The sequence below is a fragment of the Emydura macquarii genome, unplaced genomic scaffold (assembly GCF_026122565.2).
Source record: "Emydura macquarii macquarii isolate MOO-44397 ecotype Brisbane River unplaced genomic scaffold, CSIRO-AGI_Emac_v2 contig_2417, whole genome shotgun sequence".
In the NCBI taxonomy this organism is placed as follows: Eukaryota; Metazoa; Chordata; order Testudines; family Chelidae; genus Emydura; species Emydura macquarii.
In genome coordinates, this window is record NW_027132554.1 from 4,187,511 (window position 1) to 4,208,257 (window position 20,747).

The 20,747-nt window shown below is 60.1% G+C and overlaps 1 protein-coding gene across 1 annotated transcript in view; it reads left to right on the forward strand.

Annotated features, from left to right (window-relative positions):
- MAMDC4 (MAM domain containing 4) overlaps positions 1–20,747 on the forward strand; it is a 50,873-nt gene that overhangs the window by 13,290 nt on the left and 16,836 nt on the right. The window contains exons 8-18 of the mRNA XM_067561443.1: positions 123–269; positions 2,876–2,973; positions 3,689–3,847; positions 5,234–5,324; positions 6,351–6,506; positions 7,400–7,528; positions 8,124–8,255; positions 8,739–8,869; positions 9,756–9,864; positions 18,527–18,643; positions 19,124–19,258. Of these exons, the coding sequence (XP_067417544.1) occupies positions 123–269; positions 2,876–2,973; positions 3,689–3,847; positions 5,234–5,324; positions 6,351–6,506; positions 7,400–7,528; positions 8,124–8,255; positions 8,739–8,869; positions 9,756–9,864; positions 18,527–18,643; positions 19,124–19,258 (1,404 nt within the window). The remainder of the gene's footprint in view (positions 1–122; positions 270–2,875; positions 2,974–3,688; positions 3,848–5,233; positions 5,325–6,350; positions 6,507–7,399; positions 7,529–8,123; positions 8,256–8,738; positions 8,870–9,755; positions 9,865–18,526; positions 18,644–19,123; positions 19,259–20,747) is intronic.

Consider the following 20,747-nt stretch of genomic DNA (forward strand, 5'->3'; position numbering starts at 1 on the left):
CGGGTGTGTACAGGATAATGAGGGGAGTCCCCAGCCCGGGGATGCCCTGCAGAGCCTTCCCCCCTGAGGTGAGGGGAACCCCCATGTGGTGTCACCCCACTGTTGCCTTCTTTCCCCTGCAGGATCGTTCAGCATCTGTTCCTTTGAGGAGGGCTGGTGTGGCTGGGACGCTGCGCCCGATTGCCTGACCTGGGTCAGGAACACAAGCCTCCACCTCACGCCTGGGGCCCGCAGGCCCACCCGGGACCACAGCAGCAACAGCAGGACAGGTACCTCTCCACCCGCGTAGGGCTGCTGGGTGCCTGGCCCGTCAGGAGTGGAAAGCCGGGTCCGGGATACCCGAGGGTCGCTGAGGGGCTGGGTTGTTCTGCTGTGTATGTCTGGGGCCGAGCCGCCACGCCAGTCTGACTGTTCCCTGCCCCGCAGAATGTCCTCGCCTGGACTGGCGTGTGGGGCCAGGGAACTGTGGCGAGGCCTGGGGGGAGCAGCTCGCTGATCCCACCTGTTCCTGCCCCTCCTGCTCAGCAGGCCACTGTGATGTTAGGATCGGCTCACCTCTGCTCTCACCGCTGAGCGGGCTCCATGCAAAGGGAGGCTGGGATTTCCCTGGGCTAGTCCCGGCCCTGGGCCCTGGCCTGGCACCGCCGGCTCACAGCCCAGAGCCCACGCCAAGCTGAAGCTTTGCTCGCTCACTTGTTGGTCACTGACCGGGTTCGGCTGGGCTCTGGGATCACACACAGCCAGCCGTGCTGGAGGCAGGTTCCCACGGACAGACTGCCTTCACTAGCCCAGCAGGGACGTTCCCACCGTGCACCTCCGGCCCGGCCCTCACGGGTGGCTGGATGGAGCAGACCCCAAAGCCCAGGGCTGGCGATTCCCACCTGTTTCCAGGCACCCTGCCCTCCGCCGAGTCCTTGGCCGCTGGTGAGGACAGACGGATTGTTCTCCTCCAAGGCCTGGCCTGGGCGCTTGAGAGAGGAGCTCTTGGTTGTTGTGCGGCACTGCCAAGAAAGCAGAGCATCCCACGTTAGACATTAACCCCTGCTGCCAACACACCTGTGACAGGCCGGGCTGGCTGAGCCCTTGCGGGGAGATACACACAGCCTGACCGTCCTGCTCCCAGAGCTGTCCCCTCGGACGCGGCACTCTAGAATGACCTTCGAGTCTGACACGGCGTCCCCACACACCCGCTGTTAGCGCAGCCCCCTGCCGACCCTTCCAAGCTGCCATGCCCTGTTCTCCTGAGCAGGCCTTAACGACCGGGTGGGTATTAAAGCCAACTAGGGCCAGGGTGCTGGGTGCTGGGCATGCATCACCTGAGGTGATCTCTGCCCCTGTCAGCGCAGAAGGGGGTGTGGGGATGAGGGCCTACGCCACGCCCTAGCCACGGTGCCACTCTGCTCCCCGTGCCCCAGCTTGCTCCTTTCTTTGACCGGGTCTGGTTTCTCAGGCGTCACAGATACAGTTTAATTTGCTCACGTCTGGTTCAAACAGCGTCTTTGTTCCGGGGCTGGGTGAGGGCAGCAGAGGTCAAGACCGATTTACTTCCCCAAGGTCAAGTAGCTCTCTTTGACCTTCAGAGAAATCTTACCAGACCGTCGTCTGCCTTCCCCCAGCCAAGCCCCCTTGTGTATTGCTTGCCTTGCTAGTGAGTGGAGCATGCTAGTGAGACACAAACCAGCAGCTCACATGGGAACCTGCTTGTGCAGGGAAGGTCACAACATTAAAAACCAAACGTTCAAGTGCGTGGCGTGGGCCCGTCTGCGAAGGTGTCGGCAGTGGGAGTCGGGGCACTTCTGAAGCTGAGCTCTCACTCCAGGCAGAGGTTTTCCCTCTGTGCCGTTTGCCTGTCTTCATCTTTCTTGCTAGGGGAGCTTCTTGGTGGCGGAGTCACTGGGCCCGTCCAGCACTAATCCGCAGCTCACACAGCGCTATTCATCAGGAGATCTCAGCTCCTTTCCCAATGGAGGTCGCTATCATTAGCCCCATTCTACAGCTGTGGAAGCTGAGACATAGAGCAGGGAAGTGACTTTCCCATGGTCCCACTAGAGCCCACAGGCCAGTCCAGGCCACTCGAACCCCGCACCCCTCAGGCAGGCAGAGTTCCCAGTCAAAACGTGCAGAGCCTGGGTATTGTTAGTAACAGGCAGGGACAGGTCGCGGGCAATAAACAACAGTTCATGGAAGCCGCAACCTGTCCTTGACTTTTACTAACAATACCCTGGGGTGGGGGGTGGGGAGGGGAGCGGAGAGAGCTGCAGGGGCTTGCAGAGCTCCCACCCGCTGCTTCAGCTGGCTGACTGCTGATCACTGTTGAGCACCCGGGACTCGGCAGATCAGCTGTTCTGCTCTGGCCCCAGGGCTGGCCAGACTCTGTGACCAAATCATATCCTCAGAATCATGCCAGCTTGGGGCTGGAGGGGACCTCAGTAGGTATCTAGTCCAACCCCCTGCTCAAAGCAGGACCAACCCCAACTAAATCATCCCAGCCAGGGGATGGAGATTCCACCACCTCCCTAGGTCACCCATTCCAGTGCTTCACCACCATCCTCGTGAAAAACTTTTTCCTAATATCCAACCTAGACCTCCCGCCCTGCAACTTGAGAGCATTGCTCCTTGTTCTGTCATCTGCCACCACTGAGAACAGCCTGGCCCCATCCTCCCTGGAACCCCCTTTCAGGTAGTTAAAGGCTGCTATCAAATCCCCCCTCATTCTTCTCCTCTGCAGATTAAACAAGCCCAGTTCCCTCAGCCTCTCTCAGAAGTCCTGTGCCGAGCCCCCTGCTCCTTGCCCTTGCACATCGTGCATTGGTCTCTAAAGCCGGCCTGGGGCTCTGTAGCAGAAGCTACTAAATGTGCTGGTGATCTCCCACAGGATTTTTCCTCTACGCCAGTAGCAGCCCGGAGGATGTGTGCAGTGGTGCGGCCAGACTGACTAGTCCGACTTTCCAAGCACCCACGGCCAACTGCTCTGTAAGTCGCTCCTGGGCTGAAGGTGGCTGTCAGCGTTGCCAGGACAGCGCAAAGTGTGGGGTGGCTCCTCTGCAGTGTCTAGGGAATGCAGGCAGGGCCCCGCTGCACCCACAGGCACCCAGAGGGTACTACTGCGGGGAAGAGACCAGCCCGTCAAGACTTGATGGAGAGCATTGAGCTGTGCCCCCCCGGGCAGCTCGTGCCCAGCTCTCCGCACCCAGCAGCGCGGGAAGGACCACGCCAGGTGCTCATTTTATGGCAGCCTCAGCAAATCTTTAGGCTGCAAGTTCCTCACCTCTGGGTTTGAGCAAGTCAGAGAGCCCCGGTCACCCCCATGGGGCAGGAGGCAGACTGACCTCCTGGCCAGCCAGTCAGGAGTCTCCCTGCCAGGCCCACGCAGGGCGGTGGGTGCTGACTGGCGGCGAAGGGGGTGCTGTAAGCTCTTTGGGTCAGGAGAGCCGTGGGGCCTGGGCACGCTCCAGCCAGCGCTCAGCGGGACCGGCTGGCTCTGCTGTAGCTGCTAGGCTAAGAGCCTGCGCTGCCCACCTGATGCTGCCTCTGCGTATGGGTTGTGCCAGCACCGTGCGGGGCCCTGGGCCTCCTTCCCGGTGGCTGGCTGCTCTGGGGCACACAGGGAATCGACCCTGGCGCTGAGGAAACTTTGGGGGTTGGCAGAGCCTGGCACTCATCGTCTGTACGCTTGTTCCGGGTCCAGCTCGTCTTCTACTCCCACCTCTCGGGCTCCGCCGCCAGCAGCCTCAACGTCTACTGCCGAACCCAGGCCGGCACGCAGCTCCTGAGAGCCAGGGCTGGGGACCGGGGCGATTACTGGTTCAGGGAGAAAGTGGACTTCAATGTGACCGAGAACTTCCAGGTGGGCAGCAAACCCCCTGTGCCGCCCTGGGGCTGGTCCAGCATGGGGCTGGGCCCATCTGTCGCCATGGAGTGGCAGGGCCATGTGTGTCCTAGGCAAGGGTGCAGGAAACAGGTGACATGGCACAAAGCCACCCCCACAGCTCACTGCATGAGCGGCTGCACCCCTCTGAACCGCAGGAGGGGGCCTTGAAGGGGGGGGCACCCTCGGGCATGCCACGGCCCAGGAGGTTCCTTCCTTGGGAATCACAGAGGCTTTCAGGCTCCAGAGATGCCAATTCAGCCCCTTTCCCAGCCTGACCTTGTGTCCACATGATCTCATTCCCCATCACCCTCCGAAATCACACTGTGCCCGTGCCCCAGCGAGACAGGCCTTGACCAGCACTGCCCCAGTGCCAGGGGCACAGGGCATGGGGCAGGGCCAGGGGGAGAGCTTCCACCCCCCATGCAACACAGCCATGGGCATGGCCCAGGATCCGCTTGTGCCTCTCACACCCCAGCTGGAAGGTGGATTAAAGAGCAGGACCAGCACTGAGATCAGCTGCTGCAGCTGAGCCGAGCCTCCCTAGGGGAATGAATGACAGCCTACACCCTATACACACCTACACCCTACACACACCTACACCCAGCCTACATACACACCTACACCCAGCCTACACACCTGACCCACACATCCACACACCCTATACCCATCTCACACACCCACACACCTACACTATACACACCCTATCACATACATCCTATACACACCCTACACTCGCCTCACACACCCTACACCTGCCTCACACACCCTATACACACCCTATACACACCCTATACCCAGCCTACATCCTATACACACCCTATACACACCCTACACCTGCCTCACACACCCTATACACACCTACACCCAGCCTACACCCACCTCACACACCCTATACCCGCCTCACACACCCTACACCCGCCTCACACACCCTATACACACCCTATACCCGCCCTACACCCAGCCTACACCCTATACACACCCTACACCCGCCTCACACACCCTATACACACCCTATATCCACCCTACACCCAGCCTATACACTGACCTGCCTCACACACACACACACAGACCCACATCGCCCGCATGCTGTCCCCCCCCCCATATTAAACGCACATGCTCTGAAACCCAGATGCTCCATCTAAGCCAAGTTTTCCCAGGGAAACAAATCCCCCCAGGATCAGCCTTGCATCCCCGCCCACCCCTCGACTGTCCTTTGCCTATAGGTGATGGCCCGTCCACCCTCTGTCGTGCCAGGACGCCAGGGCCTGGCAGCTCCATTGCTGGGTGCCTGCTGGGCATGCTCGCTGGGCATGCTCGCTGGCCGGTGCCTTGTGTTACCTGCTGCTCCTTCTGTCCCTGCAGATCCTTCTGGAGGGCGTGCTCAGCAGAGGACACAGAGGTGGCATCGCGCTGGATGACCTGGTTCTATCTCCGGGCTGTGTCCGGGCTGCTGGTGAGTGGGCAGATGGTGCCAGCTCTCTGTGCCAGCTGGAACTGTATCCCTTTAACTCCCTCTTCAGGCTATGTGCCCTTCTGGACAGGGCCAGGTTAGTCCTGGGGATGCCCCTAAACCTGCCGCTGCTGGCAGCAAATTCAGGTCACCATCAGAGCTGCGAGGTCATCCACTACCGACTCCCTGCCTGCCGGGAAGACACAGCATGGCTTCATACCTATGTGTCTCTCTCTCTTTCCATCTAGCACTCTGTCCGTCTGTCTGTTCCCAGACACTCCTCTAGCCATAGCCTGTACCTGCCGCCCCGCCACGTTTACTCCCTCAGCAAACTTTGTTCCAAAGCAGGCAAGCGTTGTCCCATCAGCATGCCTGGAGCTAGGAAATCCCCACCTCGCCACCAGACCCTCCTGCCCCCCCAGCCGTACAGCGTCGCTCGGACCGCAGCTGCCACTTACAGCCACTGCCCTGGCTCCCCATGCGCATGGCACCAGGGGAGGCAGGCTGGGAAGCTGGGCTGGAGGAGGGATGGAGGGGAGCATGGCTGTGGCGTGGCTTCAGGAGGAGAAGCCTGGGGGCTGTGCTAGCAGGCCCAGGACCAGCGCCGAGGCCCCGGAACCGGCTGCGGTCTGGGCAGCGCTGGATGGTCACATGGTGCTGGCTCTTCCGCACGGCTTCCATGTGCTGCATCGCGGCTAGCAGCACGTGGCACGCGCCTCGTGGCACTTCGCCTTGGACGCACCCGGTGCAGTTGCCAGCAGCGTGCGATGGGGTGGCAGAGGCAGGGGAGGTGGGGCTGGGAATAGGAAGGAAACTGTCCATGCCTCTCTTAAAATGTGCTCCCTGCTCTGAAGAGCTGAGACAGGCTGAGAGCTTCCCATCGGCCTCCGCACTCCTCAGAGCCCCAGTGGGCTTGTGCTAAGGAACCTGCTGAGGGGCCTTCGGTGCCCCGGCTGGGGCTCTGTTTGCACGCAGTCAGCTGGGCACACGGGCCCCCCGGAAAAATGGCCCCTCTCTCGCCCTCTCCAGGCAACCAGAGCTTCCCTCCCAGCCCTCCCTCCCCTGCCCCCACCACGCCCTGCACCCCGGAGGAGTTTGCCTGCGACAATACAAAGTGCATCAGTGCGGAGCTGGCTTGCGACTTCACAGAGACGTGTGGAGACGGCTCCGATGAGAAACACTGCGGTAAAGAAACACACCGGCTCTTTGGGTGGGCGCAAACTCCATGGGGCAGGGGTCTGAGCATGATGCTCAGGACTGAGAGCATCAGCTCGAGCAGGCAGCTTGTGAGCCGCTCTGCCAACGCCGCTGACTCCTGACCGGCCGTCCCTGCCACCGCAGCCCTGGATCCCTGCACCCACCGCTCTGCCCACACCCCTCGGGCCTGCTGGCCCGGCCTCGGATTCCCCCCTGCTCACAGCTTTGGTCGCGCAGTGCTGTCGTGATGTGGAACGTGCACAGTAACGACCGCGCTGAGCCCACTGGCTTGGCCTGGCACTCAGCGGTGACAGCCGGGGGCAGCGACACAGGCCTCTGGTTCCAAACCGTGGCTGGCTGTCCAAACCGCTGTGCCGCTGTGGTTTAATCCTGATCCGCTGGGGGCGCCTTGAGGCCTGCTCCATTGTGCTAGGTTCCCTGCAGACAGAGCTAAACGTGGGCCCTGCCTTTGGAAAGTCAGCTGGGCACGCGCCAAGCCCAGGTGCCAGCAGTGGGCATGCCTGGAACAGGGCAGGGGCACCGCAGGGAAGGCCCCGGGCACTATACAGCAAGGCCATCCACAGCTCCCAGGCTGCGCGGGTCTGCCGCGTTCAGGGTAATGCGCTGGCTTCCCCCTCGCCAGGGCCGTAGCGCGCATGATCGCGTCTCCTGGCTAGGGCAGCCCACTGCTTCCCCACAGCAACTGGGGGCTGGGAGCGGGAGCCGCGGTGCTGCTGGGACGGTCCAGATGGGCCAGGAGCAGTCGGGCTGTTCCGTGCGGTTCCGCCGGCTCTGTTGGCACCGCCATGGCAAAAGGCTTTGTGCTCCCGGAGGTGGTTGCAGGGGCCCAGACACGGCTAGTGAGAGCTGGTGTGTTCCAGGGGCATCGACCTTTGAGGGAGGGGCTGGGGGCTGGCAGGACGCCAGTGTGGGCCAGCTGCAGTGGGCGAGGGAGAAAGCCAGCGCGGCCCTACTACCTGGGACAGACCACAACAGCGCCCTCGCTGCAGGTGAGACTCCTGCCCCCACCCCGACCCCACTGCCCCATGCCAGGGAGACCTCCCTGCCGGGGAGACCCTCCACCCCGACCCCACTGCCCCATGCCAGGGAGATCGCCTTGCCCCCCACCCCGTTGCAAGGGAGATCCCCCATCCCTCACCCCTCTGCAGGGGAGACCCCCCCACTCACCAACCCTTCTGCAATGGAGACCCCTCCCTGGCCCCTAGCGGTCTTTCTGCAGGTGACATTCCCCATTTATACCCCCTCTGAGAAGAACACAGGGGAAGGGGGGCAGGCAGTGCCTGGGGCAGTGGGGGAGGGGAGGAGAAGAGGGTTCGAGGGTGCCTGGGGGCAGTGCGGGGGAAGGGAGGGTTGGTAAGCGTTGCCTGGGGGCAGTGCAGGGGAGGAGAAGGGGGGCAGGGGGTTCCTGGGGCAGTGGGGGAGGGTAGGAGAAAGGGGGTAGGGGGTGCCTGGGGGCAGTGCGGAGGAGGGGAGGAGAAGGGGGGCAGGGGGTGCCTGGGGCAGTGGGGGAGGGAGGAGAAGGAGGGCAGGGGGTGCCTGGGGCAGTGCGGGGGAGGGGTGACCATTCCTGTGTTTTCTGCCCAGGGAGCTACCTGAGTGTGCAGCCGGCTGCGGGCCAGATGGTGTCTGTGGCGAGGGCTCGTACCCCGCCCCTGGGCCCCTCGGGGCTGGCCTGCTCCCTAGAGATGCGCTACTGGCTGCACAGCGACCCCCAAGGTACCCGGCTGCGCTCAGCCCTCCAGCACAGAGGGGGTTAGGTTCCTAGGTCCCATTCCCCCCATTTGCCTGGGTCGCAGCACTCCTGGGGGGCACCCTTCGGCCCAACAGGCTCCTCTCGGGGCCCCATGGGGAGAAGCCAACCATGCTCTGCCTCTTTGCCCTGGGGAAGGGGTTCTCTGAGCCCCAGCTGAGTCTGAAGGAGCCTTCCCCCGTCATGCCACTCCCAGCCCCCCGCGGGACGTGCCCCCCAGCCCATCGGGGCAGCAGGCAGTCAGCCAGAGGGTCCCGGCAGCGCCAGCCCCTGCCAGGCAATGAACTCGGGTGCCTGGTTAAGAGCTGCCCCCCCGGCACAGCTGCTGGCACTGGGCCCTGCCATGCTGGGCACCCGGGGTGCTGCCAGGACGACGGACTAGGGGCAGCATCTCAAAGCTGGTTGAGCCGGAGGCTGCCCCTGCCATCCCCTCGCTCTCCCTTCGCTAGGGTTCATCGCACTCAGCATCGTGGATCGTGGCCTGGGGACACGCAAGCTGGCTTGGCACATGCAGGGCAACGCCAGCACCGAGTGGAAACACATCGCCGTGCCTCTTGGAGAGAGACCCAGAGCCTTCCAGGTGTGCACAGCAGCCTGAGCTCACCCATCCTGCCTCTGAGGGGCACCTGGCACAGAGCAGCAGCGTGGGCACCACCTGCTGGGGGTGCTGCAGCCTCAGGAGCACCGAGCTGAGCCAGGAGTCAAGCCCGGAGGTTAACTGGGACGAGGGACTGGCTGGCTCGGGCCGGGGATAGAGAGGAGCCCTTCAGCCCTCGGGTGCTGGCTCCAAGCCAGCTGGGTGGCGGTGCCCACATTCAGCCCCATCCAATGGCTGGAGGGCAGCCTGTCACCCATCTCCATCCTGGGGGGGTGGAGGCAGGGTCTGGGCAATCACTGGCCCCTTGTCAGCTGCCAAGGACTGAGCGGGGCCTGAGTCTGCACCCCATCTCACTCCTGCAGGGTGGCAGGGCTGGTGTGGGGGCGCACTGCCCGTTCGGGGGCAGGGCTGGTGTGGGGGCGCACTGCCCGTTCGGGGGCAGGGCTGGTGGGGGGGCTCACTGCCCGTTCAGGGGCAGGGCTGGTGTGGGGGCACACTGCCCATTCGGGGGCAGGGCTGGTGTGGGGGCACACTGCCCGTTCGGGGGCAGGGCTGGTGGGGGGGCACACTGCCCGTTCGGGGGCAGGGCTGGTGGGGGGGCACACTGCCCGTTCGGGGGCAGGGCTGGTGTGGGGGCGCACTGCCCGTTCGGGGGCAGGGCTGGTGTGGGGGCGCACTGCCCGTTCGGGGGCAGGGCTGGTGTGGGGGCGCACTGCCCGTTCGGGGGCTGGAGGACATCCACTGCCAAGCTGCCACGCCAGCATCTCTTCCTTTGGTGCTGAATTCGGGGGTCCTGAGGGTGCGGAGGGGAATGTGGGGCCAAGGCCGGGGCATGGGTGCAGCTCACTGGGCCTGTTGTCCCTCTCAGGTGGAGCTGACTGCCCTGGTGAACGTGCGAGGCCGCGGGCAGGGTGCTGCTGTGGATGACGTTGCGTTTGTGAACTGTGAGCCCCGCTTTACCCCTCAATATGCCTCAGGTACGTCGCCCCGGGCGCAGCAGGACCCCAGGAAATGGGAATCGGACACTGAGATGCTCTTGCCCCGAGGGCGGCTCTGCTGACTGCCTAGCCCTGAGCCGTCCTGCTCCGGGGTCGGTTCCATCTGGTGCTGACGGGCCTGGCGCAGGATTTGTGTTAGTGGAGAGCAGCCTAGCGACATGGTATTGAATTTGGTGCCCATCCAGGAGGGGGCAGGAACCCCACCGCCCCATAAGCTGCCCATGTTGGGCACTGAGTTAAGCTGGGTGATGGAGGTGCCAGGGTGTCTGCATGCTCATTCCAGAGCCAGTGATCTCCACCTTTCCAGGGAGCCCTTCCCACAGGTTCTTCGAGTGCTGGCTCGTGTCGTTTCCATTGTAGGTGTGTGCACGCCCCTGTGCACGGTTACTGGAATTTGGTTCCCATTAGCAGTACCTGTAGGGCCAGCTCCGGTGCCCCCTGAAACCCCCCACACATGGCGCAGTGTATGAGGTCCTACGCCTTTCCACCACTGATGGTTATGGGAACTGCATTCCTTGCTTGCTTCTGCACATGCCTCTTAGCACTTTAGGCTCTTAGTCAAGTGTTCATAAGCAGCTGGTAAGTAGCAGCCGTTAGTGCGTCGCAGTAAATGGTGGTTAATAGTTTAGTCGTTAAGGGTTAGTTCCCTTAGGGACCTCGGCCTGGCAGCGGCCATGCCCGATCCCCGGGCTTCGAGCCCTGTAAGTCTTGCACAAGCCCGCCCCGCTTAGCGATCCCCACGACTGTTGTCTGAAGTGCCTGGGGCAGTCGCACAGGACGGACAAGTGCCGCATGTGTGAGGCGTTCAGACCAAGGACGCAGAAGGGGAGAGATTTGTCTGAAGGCCTTACTGATGGAGGCTGCTTTAAGACCTGCCTTGGAGCTGTCTCGGTGTTGAGCTCCACGTCGGTGCAGAGCGCCCCTCCGGCACCGGAACCTCCACGGCACCGATCTTCTGCTTCATCGTCAAAGAAGAAGCAGCGTCCGCAGAGGGGCTGCTCCCCTGCACCTAAAAAATCACGGGATGCAGGGTCGAGCGCCAGACCATCGCAGGTGCAACAGGCTGAGCAGACTCCGCAAGAGCAAAGCTCGCTGCCTGGGGCCCTAACTCCTCCAAGGAAGCCAACTCCGGGGAGTGGAAGAAGGCTTCCAGGGATTGGGGTGCCGTCGACGCCGGAGGCGTTTCAAGCAGCCAGGGATTTAATGACACTGCCCTTGTGCCCCGATGCCCATGTCCCGGATGGAGCAAGGAAAAGGAAAGGCTCCGTTGTCGAAAGGGAAGCCTCTGATGGGACTCTCCTGATGACTGCACTACTCTCCAGCGCCTCGGCATGCCTCCACGCGTCCCAGGTCATCGGGGAGAAGATTTCCTCCATGCCGGCACCGGTCCCTGAGGGTGCACTCACCGTCTCCGAGCAGATCACCAGGGAGGGAAAGCTGACAGCGCAGACCCTCAGCGGTGTCGACTTGGCACGAGTCTTGGGACAACCCCTAAGACCTTGGGCCCGGCAGGGCAGCACCGTTCTAGACAAGATCCGGCAGACGTTTACCGTCGGGGAGTCGGCACCCCAGCACTGTCGAGTTTGCCCATGCGTTCACGGCGCAGTACTCGGTCACTGGCACCAAGACGTTCCCCTAGGGAGGAGCGGTGCCTGTGTCGATCCCCGGCACCGGGGCACTCACCTGCGGCGCAGCGACATTCCCTATCTTCATCCCACCGGAGGGCTTCTCCCACTCGGCACAGATCTAGAGAGCGTTATCGCTGGTCATCGGGCTCGCGCTCCCCATCACCGTGGCGTCAGTCATCGGAGCACCAGAGGTCTCAGGAGACCAGATGCTGCTCCCGCTCCTTCCGGCACCGCTCCGCAGGACAGGGGTCAGGCTCCGGCCAACGTTGGGCGCCAGGGACTGAGTCTGGCTCCTCATGGGAGGACAAGTCCTTGGCTCCTCCCCACAGCCAGCCCCGTCACCTGGTGGACCAAGAGCAAGGCTCCTGCCTGACTGCACCAGGATGGCCTCAGGGACAGTGGCCAACCTGCTGGCCCTTTTGAAATCCCTGGGGTTCCCCGTGGCCACAGGGCCCTTTTCCCTCCAGTCATCGGGGAAACGGTCTGCAGCCCCGGCACCCCTGGCCGAGAGTCTCAGCCCAGTCTCGGAGGTGGACCCGGTGGAGGTGACATTATGGCAGTTCCACAGCAGCTGGGGGAGGTGCCGCCACCACCCCCTGTGCAGGGCCAGTCGTCTTCCTCCTCCCCGGACGAGGTGGTCACCACAGGGTCATCAGTCCCCCTGGATGACTTCCGTGCCCACCAGGAGCTCCCCAAGAGCGTCACCTTGAACTTGGGCCTAGAGGTGGAGGAACTCCAAGAAACGTCGGACAACCTCTTTGATGTGCTGGCAGCTGCGGTGCCAGCCCAGGTCACCCTGCGAGGCCACGAAGGAGTTCTCAAGATGGTCACGGCCTTGTGGCAAACGCCTTCTTTGCCACGTACTTCTCAAAGGGTGGAGAAGAAGCACCACGTCCCCGCTAAAGGGTTCGAGTACTTGTTCACGCACTCTTCTCTGAGCTCCCTGGTGGTGGCAGCTGCCAACGAGAGGGCTAGACAGGGGCAACCTGGCACGACTCCCAAAAACAAAGACAGCAAGAAACTTGATCTGGTTGGGAGAAAAATGTATTCTACGGCAAGCCTGCAATTCCAGATCGCTAACCAGCTGGCACTGCTAGGGGGATATCATTATAACCTCTGGGACCCCCTGAAGCGTTTCGGTGAGGCCCTGCCCCAGGAGCAGGCACCAGACTTTAACACCCTCCTGGAGAAGGGCAAGATGGCGGCCAAGGCTGCCTTGCAGGCGGCGTCAGATGCAGCTGGCTCAACTGCAAGATCGATGGCTTCTGTGATTTCCGTGTGCTGGTGCTTGTGGTTACAGTCATCTGGTCTCTCCCAGGAGCTGCAGCGATCCATCCAGGATCTGCTGTTCGATGGCAATGCAGTCTTCTCGGAGCAGACCGACACCAGGCTCCATGGGGTAAAGACTCAAGGGCCACGTTTCTCTCGTTGGGCTTTTATATGCCATAGTCCTCGAGGAGGCAATCCTGCCCACAGCAGCAGCCGCCGCCGAGGTACCAGGCCCAGCGCTTCAAGACCTATTGGAGAAGGGACAGAGACAGAGACAGAAGTTTTAGGCGGCACAGATCAGGCCCACCTTCCTCCGCAGCCAATCAGCCAACCCACTCCAGGCGCTCAAGTGGCCAGCGCCAATCGTTTTGTTGGCGTGCCCAAGGACGGCCTTCCAGTCTCGCTCCAGGATCCTGCTTCCCTGCCATTTTGGAACCAGCTTGCCTCTTTCCTCGCAGCATGGACCTGTAGAACTGCGGATCGCTGGGTTCTAGGGACCATTGCAGTGGGCTATACCCTGCAGTTTTCTCCCCCCACCCTCCAAATCTCCCCCCATCTCCGTCCCTTTTCAGGGACCCCTCTCATGAGCAGCTCCTTTTGCAAGAGGTGGAGAACCTCCTTGCACTAGGAGCTGTGGAGGAGGCTCCGGCGGACAGGCGAGGAAGAGGTTTTTATTTCCGCTACTTCCTCATTCCCAAGGCAAAGGGGGGTCTCAGGCCTATCTTGGACCTGTCGAAGTTAAACAGGTACATCAAAAAATCAAAGCTCTGCATGGTCTCCCTAGCCTCTATCATCCCTTCCTGGGATCCAGGAGACTGGTGTGCCGCCCTTGACCTGAAGGATGCATATTTTCATATCTCAATATTCCCTGGTCTTTACAAAGTGTATGGCGGCGGTGGCCGCATATCTCAGGTGCCGAGGGGTTCAGATTTACCCTTATTTAGATGACTGGCTCCTCAGAGGCAGGGCACGGGCATGGGTCCAAGCCAGTTTGGACTTAGTTTGGACCATCTGTCACCGGCTAGGTCTGCTGGTGAATGAACAAAAATCCACACTGATGCCAGCACAGAGAATAAAGCTTATTGGAGCTGTCCTCAGTTCTACACAGGCCAGGGTGTTCCTGCCATGGGCTCGATTCGAAACCATGTCGAACCTGATCAGGGGCCTGCGAGCCTCTCCTCTTACAATGGCACGGACTTGCCTGCAGTTGCTGGGGTGTATGGCGGCATGTACCTATGTATTGTGTCATGCACGTCTGAGACTCGGGCTGCTCCAGCTGTGGCTGGCCTCGGCGTACGCCCCGAGCAGGCACCACTTAGACAGAGTGGTCACGGTGCCAGCACAAGTCCTAACCTCCCTGGGACGGTGATTAGACCCCCAGTAGTGACGGAAGGGATCCCTTTGCTGACTTAGCCTCCTCGGTGACTCTCGGATCGGACGCATCGGACTTGGGGTGGGGGCGCACATCACCTTGGGTCACAGCACGCAGGGGATCTGGCCAAGGGAGGACCAAGGGCTGTACATAAATATCAGGGAGCTCAGGGCGATCCGCCTGGCATGCGGAGTATTCCTTCCTTTCCCGAGAGGCAGGTGGTCCAGGTTCTGAAGGACAACACCGCCGCAGTGTATTATATCAACAGGCAGGGCAGGGCCTGCTCCTCAGCCCGCTCTCAGGAGGCAGTGAGCCTGTGGAACCTAGGGCATGATAGTCACCTGCTGGCTTCACACCTCCCAGGTATCAGGAACTCCACAGCGGACTGCCTCAGCAGGACGGTCGTACCTTGCCACGAGTGCTCTCTCCACCCGCCGGGAGCCGATACGATTTCCTGGAGGTGGGGTTTCCCCAAGCAGATCTCTTCGCTTCCAGGATCAACAGGAAATGCAGTCCAGTTGAGGGCTAGATGACAGAGCGCTGTCAGACGCTGTCCTGCTCTCATGGTCGGGGAGGCTTATGTACTCTTTCCTACCCATTCCGTTGATTCACAGGGTCCTGTTGAAGACCAAATGAGACAAGGCACATGTCATTCGTATCGCGCCCGGGTGGCCCAGGCAGCACTGGTTCACGACGCTCCTGGAGCTGTCGGTTGCCCCCTCGGGAGCTGCCGTGTTGGCACAACCTGCTTTTCCAGGCCCAGGGGTGCCTTCTGCAGCCAGACCTGGAGTCCCTGCACCTGACGGCATGGAGGCTGTCGCTGAGCCTAGAGGAACGTCTCAGGTGCAGACTATACTAATGGGTATCAGGAAATCTTCCACCAGAGCGTCATATTTAACCAAGTGGAAGCGATTCACTTGCTGGGCCCAGCCCAGGTGGTCAAGCCCCACCAGGCATCAACCCAGACAGTGTTGGATTACTTGTTGCACCTTAAGCTCCAGGGCCTAGTCACTGCCTCGTTGAAGGTGCATCTAGCTGCCATCTCAGCCTTCCATCCGCCGATTCAAGGCAGGTCAGTCTTCTTTCACGCCGTGGCGGCTAGGTTCCTGAAGGGTATCGAGAGACTTTACCCGCAGGCTAGGGACCCGTTACCCCCTGGGACCTGAACTTAGTCTTCTCCAGGCTCACGGATGCACTGTTCGAGCCTTTGGCTACCTGCTCCCTATTGTTGCTTTTATGGAAGGTGGCCTTCCTAGCGGCCATCACCTCGGCTAGGAGGGTATCAGAGATTAGGGCACGTACCTCGGAGCCGCCTTACACGGCCTTTTATAAGGACAAGGTCCAGCTGAGGCACCACCCGGCCTTTCTCCCTAAAGACACATCTTCCTGCCGGTGTTTTTCCCAAAGCTGCATGCCTCAGAGGAAGAATGGAGGTGGCATATGCTGGATGTGTGCAGAGCCCTGGCTTTTTACATCGAGAGGACGAAACCGTTTCATAAGTCCACGCAGCTGTTCGTGGCAGTGGCTGACAGGATGAAGGGCTTACCTGTCTCTTCGCAGTGGATCTCCTCTTGGATAACCTCCTGCATTAGGTTCTGCTATGAGCAGGCGAAGGTTCCTGTGACCCGTCCGGGGCAGCCAACTGATAATGCCAAGGTCAGGGCAGGCTGTAAACGGAGAGCAGATTCTCCCAGCACTGGTGGGTGGCACTGAAGCCAGACTTCCCAACCAGCTACAAACTGCACTTCTGAATCCCCACAGAAGCCAGTATATGAATACACACACACACACACACCCTTTACTGCATTTCAGCTCCAGGCTCTCAATCCAGCAGTAGGTCCAGTAAAGAGACCAGTTATTTAAACTCTCTGCTCTTTACTAAAAAGGTTCCCTCTGACCCCAAGGGGTCAGCCACAGCACCAGATCAATATAAGTTTGGATCTTACCTAAAATACCATGCTGCCGGCCAATAAACTAAAGGTTTATTGTAAAAAGAAAGAAATAAACCATAAGAGAAATGTTAAAGGGTTAAAGCAAATCAGATACATACAAATGATTGAAAGTCCATATACATCAGGTTTCTAGAAGAAATATGGAGTTGCAGGCTTGTACAGTCTCCTCTGGTGCACATCCAGTACCTGGATGGGTCTCAGTCCTTTGTTACACAGCTTCAGTTGCAGATGACTTGATCCAGAGGTAGATAGGTGGCTGAAGCTCAGGATAGAAGGCAAAATGGTTTCTGGGGTTTGATCTTATATACCCTCTGTCCCTGGCCATGCAGCCTGTGGAAAGTTACAAGAACTAAAATGTAGTCCAGAGTTACATGGGCCAATCCTGGTGACTCTTCAGGTATGCCTTTGGTTTCTTCCTGGGCCCCTTGCATCCGTGAGTGTCTTAATGGGCCATCAAGCGGGCTATCGTCCTGCTGCCATCCTATCTGGGGTGTGTCCCAGCCAGCACAATTTGAAATACAGGTACATTAAATATGTCCCTAAACTTCCACTACGCACATAAGACATTAATATAAACATCAGCATCTTACCTAGCACCTTATAGCCATTCTAACAGTACCTGACAGGGCATACCTCCCATGAATTATTGTGGTTTTGACATATTGATGTTAATCAATATGACAAATGCACTCCCCCATCTACCCAGCATGACAGTTCCCCTTCCGGGAAGCATCACAGCTCACTTGACTAGAGCGCAGGCGTCTTCTGTGGCATTCCTGGCGCAAGTGCCTATTCGGGACATATGCAAAGCCTGCTACATGGGCGTCGGTGCACACCTTTTCATCCCACTACGCCATTGTTCAGCAGGCCAGGGACGACGCCAGCTTCGGCAGGGCGGTGCTGCAATCAGCTCATCTGTGAACCCGCCTCCAAGGTACTGCTTGTGAGTCACCTGCAATGGAACGGACATGAGCAAGCACTCGCAGAAGAAAAGACGGTTACTTACCAGGAACTGCTGCTCTTCGAGGTGTGTTGCTCACGTCCATTCCATGACCCGCCCCCCCGTCCCCGCTGCTGGAGTTGGCAGAAAGAAGGGACTGAGGGGGCGTAGGGCCAGCAGTGCTTCATATACCGCGGCATGTGCGCGGGGCTCCAGGGGGAGCTGGGACCAGCCCTACGGGATCTGCTAAGGGGAAAAAAGTTCCGGTAGCCGTGCACGGGGGTGTGCACACACCTCTAGTGGAATGGACGTGAGCAACACACCTCGAAGAACAAGAGTTACAAGGTGAGTTACCTCCCATCTCTTAGGGATGGTGGGTACAGCCCAGGCTAGCGGGCACTAGGGAAGCTGCTGCCCTCCAACTGGCCACAAGGGCTGTCCTTGCAGGAGGCCGGGGACCACTGGTTTCAGTGGGAGTTAGGCACCTAAATGCCTCTGTGGCTCTTGGCCCAGAAGTCTAGACCCAGCCCCCTAATCTCACCCTGTCAGATTCACACTCCATTAGCCTTTCCTAGCAGCCATGCAGGGCTGATGTTGGGAGCGTCTCCAGCACCACACGACCAGGGGAAGGGCTGGGAACCCTGGAAACCCTTTCTTCTGATCACCGCCCAGTGACTTTCCTTCCTGCAGCCACCACTCTGCCCTCTGAGCTCCTCCCCACCCTGGGGGGGGGGGGGGAGCCTGATTTCTCCAGTGCCTGCCCAGTGCTCACGGCTCCCACCAAAGGGGCATATTCCTTATGCAGCTCAGGCCAGCGTGCCGAGCGCTGTGTCTGTCTCAGTGCACCCGAGGCACTGGCTGGGATCTCCTGGCACCTGCGCAGTTACTGGGCTAGGTTCAGTCTGGCGTCTCTGCCCGTCAGCTGCTCCTGTGGCCCCAGGCAGAGATGCTGGGAGAGCTATTCTTCCTCCCACAGGGGGCTCCACCTCCTTCCCTCTGAACAGCTCAAAGCACCTTACAGACAGCAAGGCGCTCACCCCAGCCCCAGATGGGGAAACTGAGGCATGGGCACATTAAAGGTCTTAGCCAGGGTCACACAGTGAAGCAGTAGCACACCTGGGGATAGAACCCAGAGTCCTGACTCCCAGGTCTCTTGCTCTGACCACTAGACATCACTCCCTTTCAGAGCAGCGTAGAACCCAGGCATCCAGTTTCCTGCTCCTTTGCTCTGATTGCTAGACCCCCGCCTGTATCAGAGAACACAGGAGCCCTGACTCCCAGTTCCTTTGCTCTGGGCAGCCACGGGACCTAAGAGCTCTAGGGATTAGTGGGGGTGGGGTAGGGGTGGACCACAGCAGCAGTAACATGGCTCCCATGAGGGGGGGCTTAGCAGCAGCAGGGAGCTTGGCCTGAGAACGGCCGCCCCTGGCTCTTGCCCTGCTCTCTGACTGCAGCCATGGCTTGGCCTGTCTCTACACAGAGCTGGCTTGCAATTTCGAGACAGGGCTCTGTGGCTGGTACCAGGATCAGCGCGCCGACCTGGAGTGGGTGCGAGGCCCCGGACTGGGCCTGGGCTCTGACCACACCACCGGCACAGGTAGGGGGCATGTTTGTGGGCTTTCCCCAGGAACTGCTTGGCGTGGGGGTGCAGAGGGCAGGTGAAGCAGCAGGGTTGAGGTCCGCCCCATGGAGCTGGTCTTGGAGCCGTTCCAAACTCAGCCCCGAGCAGGAGAGCTGAGCGCCAGGAACGTTTGGAGGCAAAGTTGAGCCCCTAGCTGGGGGGGGGGGGAAGGGGCAGGCCTGGGTCCGGGCCCCTGGCTGGGCTGTGGGGCTAAGTGAGGGCTCTGAGAGGGGCTGGGTTCGCTCCTGTCCTGTCAGCTGCTTTTGCAGCGCACAGCAGTTGCCGATGCACCTGGGGGTGAAGGGCCTGGTCGAGGTCTGTGAGGCTGAGGGAGTGACAAGGCCTGTGGCTGTAGCGAGCTGCGCTGCGGCAGGTAACCCAGTGCTGGGTGCAGGGAGGCCTGGGTGGGCGTCTGCCCGCCCGCCCCAGCTCTCACGGTGTGTTTGTTTCTGAAAGGCTATTTCTTGTCCGTGGATCTCTCCGCCCAGAGGGCCTGGGGCCTGGGCGCACGTCTTGTCACCTACCCCCAAGACCCCCCCACCAGAGAGCAGTGCCTCTCCTTCTGGTACCGCCTGCACGGCCCTCAGATCGGTAAGTCGCACCCTGCTGGGGCTCCCAGCCAGGCAAGGGGCGCGGGTGTGAGCCGAGGATTGGAGCTGCTTTGCAGAGGGTGTGTGGGTCGCCCTGGTGCATGCTGGGAGAGAGTCACCCAGCACAAGGAGCACCTCTCTTTCTGGTGCCCCACAGGGAAGCTCAACCCCCTGCACTCACTGACCCAGCCCTGCCAAGACTCCTCCCCCCGGCCTGTCACATGCTGGTCCAGGGGGCTCTGTTTTACAGGGGTCCCAGCAACTGGGGCACATGGCCAGCCTGAGGCTTCAAGCCCCCAGACTCCCCAGAACCACAGGTTCCATTCCCAGCTGTACAGCCCAGCCTCTGCCACTTCTGGGGGCACTGAGCTAAGTGCCCGGCACATTTCTCTTTGGGGCCGTCAAATCCCGGCTCCTATCCGCTCTGCACAGCAGAAGCTGTGGGGTGACGGGGGGTCACAGATGTGCAGCCTGAACCTGGGGTACCACTGAACCTCCTCACTCTTGTGGCTTGGGCAGTACTTTATAACTTCACACACTACAGTAGCACCTACACCCCACAGGATATTCATGTGCAGCGGATCAGGTCACAAGGTGTGCAGAACACATCAGCATTTCATGACATGGGTGAATATGGGGTTTCTGGGGTGTTGTTCTCAGACCCAGGGTGTCACACCTCCCCCCTTAGTGTTCCACTGGACATTACTGCTGACTAATGCGGAGGCAGTTTGCCTTTCCTGGGTTGCTAGAAAGCGTTTCTTTGTATCTGTAAAGCATTTCTAGGGTGTAGCTGTCTTGACATTTAGCCATTAAGGCTACCTGGTGGTGTGCCTCAGTTTCCCCTTCCACACAGCTGACCAGGTTCGTTATGGTTTCTCTGCTGTGACAAGCTTTATGCCTGTTTACAGGTATTAGCTGAGAAGCAGCATTGTCATAGGGCCTCTTAACACAGGGTGTGTTCTCATTCACCCCTCTTCGCATGTACAGAAGCTTTTCCCAAACATCTTGCATGGTTCACCTTTCGATGGGATTTACCATCAGTACCAAATGCTGTGTCATAAGGGTTACCATTGGCATCAAACTCTTCATCATGAGACTTAACAGGAACACCAAATCTTTCATTGCAGGGAGGCATTTCCAAGTATCTTTATTATACCACACCTTCTGTTTAGTCATGGAAGAAGATTAGAGTTGGAAGGGACCTCAGGAGGTATCTAGTCCAACCCCCTGCTCAAAGCAGGACCAACCCCAACTAAACCATCCCAGCCAGGGCTTTGTCAGGCTGGGCTTTAAACACCTCTAAGGATGGAGATTCCACCACCTCCCTAGGTAACCCATTCCAGTGCTTCACCACCCTCCTAGTAAAAAGCTTTTTCCTAATATCCAACCTAGGCCTCCCCCACTGCAACTTGAGACTGTTGCTCCTTGTTCTGTCATCTGCCACCACCGAGAACAGCCTGGCTCCATCCTCCCTGGAACCCCCTTTCAGT